The 5,000-nt window shown below is 40.4% G+C and overlaps 1 protein-coding gene across 1 annotated transcript in view; it reads right to left on the reverse strand.

Annotated features, from left to right (window-relative positions):
• Positions 1–4,387, reverse strand: part of LOC101847704 — a 24,632-nt gene extending 20,245 nt beyond the window's left edge. Inside the window, exons 1-2 of the mRNA XM_005092000.3 lie at positions 3,983–4,387; positions 161–967 (exon numbers count right to left, since the gene is read on the reverse strand). Of these exons, the coding sequence (XP_005092057.1) occupies positions 161–967; positions 3,983–4,123 (948 nt within the window). The 5' untranslated portion in view covers positions 4,124–4,387. The remainder of the gene's footprint in view (positions 1–160; positions 968–3,982) is intronic.
• Between the last annotated feature and the right edge of the window lie 613 nt (positions 4,388–5,000).

The raw sequence follows: 5,000 nt of genomic DNA on the forward strand, positions 1-5,000 counted from the left end.
CACACACACACACACACACACACAAACACAAACACACACACACACACACACACACACACAAACACACAAACACACTTACAAACTAACAAACAAATAAACACAAACACACATTTCAGGGCCCACTCGAGGTATAATGGCCAAGTTTTTAGACATCACGTACCTGGAAGAATCCGTTCAAGGTCACCGAGGACATTGGAGCCAGGGCTTTATCCAAACCAAGACACAACACGTAAGTGAATCCAGCCGCCCTCTGACGACAGTCCAGCACAGGGACAGATTCTGCCTGCATGTCTTCCAACGGCCGATTTGCTCCACCTTCGCTCGCCTCATGTTTTGGCAAAGTAAACCGCTGTAGCTCCAGAACCCCTCGCCTTTGGTAAAAGTCGAACACTTTAGACAAATTTTTAGATCCGAGTAAGTCATATATAAAAATTTTATCCACTCCCAACTGAATCTGAATCTCCAACCAGCTAACCATTTCTGAAGGGGTTGGTTCGTATTTGTCGGTAAGTGTTGTGCACAGAGCTACTCTGTTTTTAGCTTCTGGAACATATGAAATTTCTATTCCCTCGTCCAAACTCTCGGGGCATTTTTGAGGTGTCATCGTCAAATACATGACATAATCGTCTGTTAATGGCACAGTGCATTTGTACTGGAGGGCAAAATAACCCCCTTTATTGAGGTACCCTCCAATGTGTACATCTGTCTGTGAGTAATAACTGAAGTGAGCCTGAGCTTGGATTGAGAGCAGTTTGAGTTTGTAAGTCACGAAGCAACACGTCAGAGCCTGTTCCGAGGTCCGCAAAGTGGTCACTATAACATCCATATTCGATCGTTGTGTTCGTGATGGTATGACGATGGCGGAGTACACAATAACATCGCCGTTTTCCATCGAGGAGAGTTTGCGAGTGGCCAGTTGTCTTGAAGGAGATCGGGGGAGCCCTAAAGGAAGACGGGTGTATCTTCCCTGTGGAAGGAACACAAAAAAGTGCTAGGGGAAAAACATGTGCAACCAATGTTCAAAGCAAAAAGTTATCTCAATAAGAATGTTTTTTAATTACCTCACTCTTTTGCCGAACTTACGTTGAATCAGCAGTGAAACTAACTGTTAAAATGCTCGAATGATATTTGGAGACACGTTAGATCGAATTACACAGAAATTAACATACAGAACCCCAGCTCTGACAAATCAGGCAAGAAAGCAGTGCTTGCTGAATGCCATCTCAATGTCTGGATTCTTTTCTACGCCAATTCTGGAACGTAAATAATTCTGATCTGTTTTGCATCTGGTAATTAAAGTAGTGTTAACAATACAAAACTAACAAACATAAAGAGATATTCACATATGTAATCAAAAGCATGTTCATTTAGTACATGATTCATTTTTTTTCCGTCACCCTTAATTGCAGGGTAAGTAAAGCTGTTTTAACCCGTCAATGTTGCTTTAAATATCTCTGAGGTTACAACCCTGTCTTTAGAACTCACTTAAATTGTATTTACCTTGAAGCATAGCTACAGAACCAGAAAGAGAATACCCCCCCCCCTCCATCTTTCCCCGTTTACCATATTACACACACACACTTTTCCCAGACAAATGGAAAATTTATAATCAAGAAGTTCAGTCCCTCGCACGAAATAGTTTTCCTGTGCATGTTTTTGAAGTCGTATGCAACTCATGATGAGTTTCCCGCTTGGTCAAGCTGTAGGAAACACTACAGGACCAACGGGTTATAGGAGAAAAAGTAATCAGTTGTGTGTAGCGCCCAGGGGCACTCAAGGAGCTAAGACGTAGCTCCTTAAAAGGGTTCTAGGAACAATAATCCCTTTCGGTATGCTAGAGCGGACATGTTGCTAATGGCTCCCCCTCCCAAGAATAGAAGTAAATAGGGCAATGCCAAGGAGCCAATTTATTTCTAAAGAATTGTTGTACTTTGGAAGTTGAGAATGAGCAATCAATTAATTTACTTTTGAATTTATTAGAGTTCTGACAAAGAGCCGCGTGCAATGCAGGATGATTATTGTCAAGTCGTAATGTGATTAGTGAGGCGGAATTGTTGGTTGGCCGGGGGGGGGGGGCAAAATTGCATTGATAGTTCACAGGATATCACATTGTGTTATAACCTAAGGAACCTGAAACCCAAGTGTGTAAGATATTGACACAACTAAAAGCGCCCCGGTTTTAGACCATAAATGCAGTTTGCTTGTGTTTATGGAAGCTTTGAACAGTTCTTGTACAGAAATGAATTTTTAAAAATACATTTAATTAACTTTACAGTAGACTTTTGTGGAAGGTTGACTGGTGCTCTGGTGTGGTTTGCTGCGTCTTTCCTTTCAAGCATCTATCATCCTTATCTCTCCTCTTTCTGTTTGTATTCATTACTCTTTTGGATTACCTCTAATCGTCGGCCCTTTTATGACGTAATTGTGTTGCAAGTGCCAATAAACGCTTACTAAAACTAAAGGCTTCTCTTACAAGAAATTAGCATGTTTTTTCTCTGTCATCAACAACAACTGTCTCAGACAGATCCAAGAATTAAAAACGTCGGAAGTATATTTACAGAGGATGGGCGACTGAACAGAGAAATTGAAACACGAGTACAAAAGGCCACTAATGTTAATTACTAACTTACTCCACCACTGAAACATCCTAACATCCCCATGACAACAAAACTCAAAATGATCAACACCATATTCATCCCAACACTCACTTATCAATGTCAAACATGGACCACGAACAAGACATTAGACCAAAGAATTACAACATGTGAAATGTGATGCTTTAGAAAAGCAGTAAACAAGACCAGGCGAGACAAAATTAGAAACTCAGTAATGGTGGGCACAAATGATGTCATGCATCAGATCCAACACTAAAGAATCAAATGGTTCGGACATCTTGTACGATTACCAACACACCATCCAGCACAACGTGCCTACAAGGCTCGGGGGCGACCGAGAATTACCGGGATAGATGGAGTCAGGGAACATTTAACAAGCACGGCATCCCCCCTGACCCAAGCTCTCCGGCTGGCGACAGAGGGACGTCTCTGTCTTCCCGAGACACCCAAAAGGTTAATAGCTGCGAATCAAAGTAAAAACGTTTTCTCAGTCATTTTGGGTGTTGTAATTGGCAGGTATATCGCCGAAGGGCGGTAAAAGTGCAAGTTCGATTTCCACTTGAGAAAATCAGTCTTTATCAAGTAAATCTGTCATTTTGCGATTCTCTTCGAACTTAACTCTTGACAACAGGTAGATATACATTTTAGAACGTAGATATTACTGTTGTTAATTTACCCCGGTCTCTCTCAATAACGCCTGTATTTGTGCAGTCCTTTGATATAATAATGTACTGGGATTTAGCAAATAGAGTATTGACGTACTTATTTTAGATTGACCACAATACCCTTAAAAAACAAGTCACATATTTTTGCAGTGTATATGTAGTGCAGCGCAAAGGCTTTATCAATAATCGTACAGTAAGTCCACAAACAGGTGTGTGGTATTCTTGTTCTAAACATGAGAATCCCTAGAGTAGGGTATAGCTGAGGAGAGTGGGGTACTCAACGTTACAAATTTGCTCTGGGTACAAAAATAAATGTTACTGAAGAAGGATTAATAGGTGATCGTGAATGTACAGCAATAGTATTATTGTAAAGAGTAAAACTAGAAAAATATTGAACTAATATATTGTTTTGGAAAAGCTGAGGAATCTGTCGATTAAATGCAACCAAAAGGTAAGCTTTCAAATAGCTAGAAAATACGTCATACCCAAACATAGTTATAACCGCTGCATTGTATCAGTTTGATTGTTCCTTCGCTTAAATAAATAGTATGTCTAATGAATGTAAACAATGTGATCATATCCTTCTGTAAACATTTCCCCAAATTGTGCAAGTGAAATTGAAAGTCATTAGAAGGAGAAAAACAGATTATCGATTTTAAAAAAGATATTTTAAAAAAGTAAAAATCAATCAAACGTACTCACCGCTTTGTCACTGTAAGCAGTAGAACAGAAACTGTACAAGAGCAATAAAGGGCCTATAAGCATAAGTAACAAAACAAATCGTTCTTTCCGGTGCATGAATTTTTCCCTGAGAGGTCGAAGATGCATGGTCGGTTCTGTCATCTGCAAGAGAATAAAGTATCTCCTGGCTATCCCTTCCTTTTGTACGAGTTTACAATGTTGTCTAAACAACGTCCTTAGTTTACTTCCACGTTTCTCATCTGAGCCGGCAATGTTTCGAATCAGGAGCGAAGACGTTATTAGTAGGCCCACTCTCGCTTCTCATACTCTCTCTCGAATCCCTTGGTCGTTCTGCATTATTATTCCTGCGATTCGCGGCGACGAGGAATAAAAGCTTCCACGCATGGCCGCCGCTCGGGGTATAGGATTTTATAGGAAGAGCGACGCCACAAGTTCTACGCTACGCAAACACGCACCGAAAAAAAAAGAAAAAAAAATCCTGTCGTATGTGGATTTAACTTACTTAGAACTGCAGTGCGTTCTCCCTTTGTTCACAAATCTTTCCGTTGTGACATATGTAATCAACTTGTTGCTGCAAGGAATTTATCCTGCGCAGCCCTTAGCACAGAAGTACCTACAGTTGCTCTGTTCACCTTTGAAGGGAGAACTAGATTCTTTTACTGCTAGCAAGTGCAGAAGACAGTAGTAGGTGTAGTGTCCTTTAAGGGTAGGAAAAAAAAAAATTTTTCTTGCTTTTATATCCGTACCATTTGAACGTACTGGAATTAGTTACGTCCTTCAGCAGTCATATAGATTCAAATCCTGGTCATCGTTCTACTCAAATCACTTCTAAGGGGTTTTTTTACCTATATTACAGATAGGGCTGTAGCTCTCGTGGTTTAGAATTTACAGTGGTTGCCTTTCATTCATCAGGTCATGGGTTCGAAACTTGACATTGACGAAAAATTTTCTTCTCCTTCATCTCCCTTCCTGCTCTCTAATCATGTCCTGTTGTCTTCTTTCGTCTCCACTTTCTGCC

The sequence above is a fragment of the Aplysia californica genome, unplaced genomic scaffold, assembly GCF_000002075.1.
Source record: "Aplysia californica isolate F4 #8 unplaced genomic scaffold, AplCal3.0 scaffold00039, whole genome shotgun sequence".
Lineage (NCBI taxonomy): Eukaryota > Metazoa > Mollusca > Gastropoda > Aplysiida > Aplysiidae > Aplysia > Aplysia californica.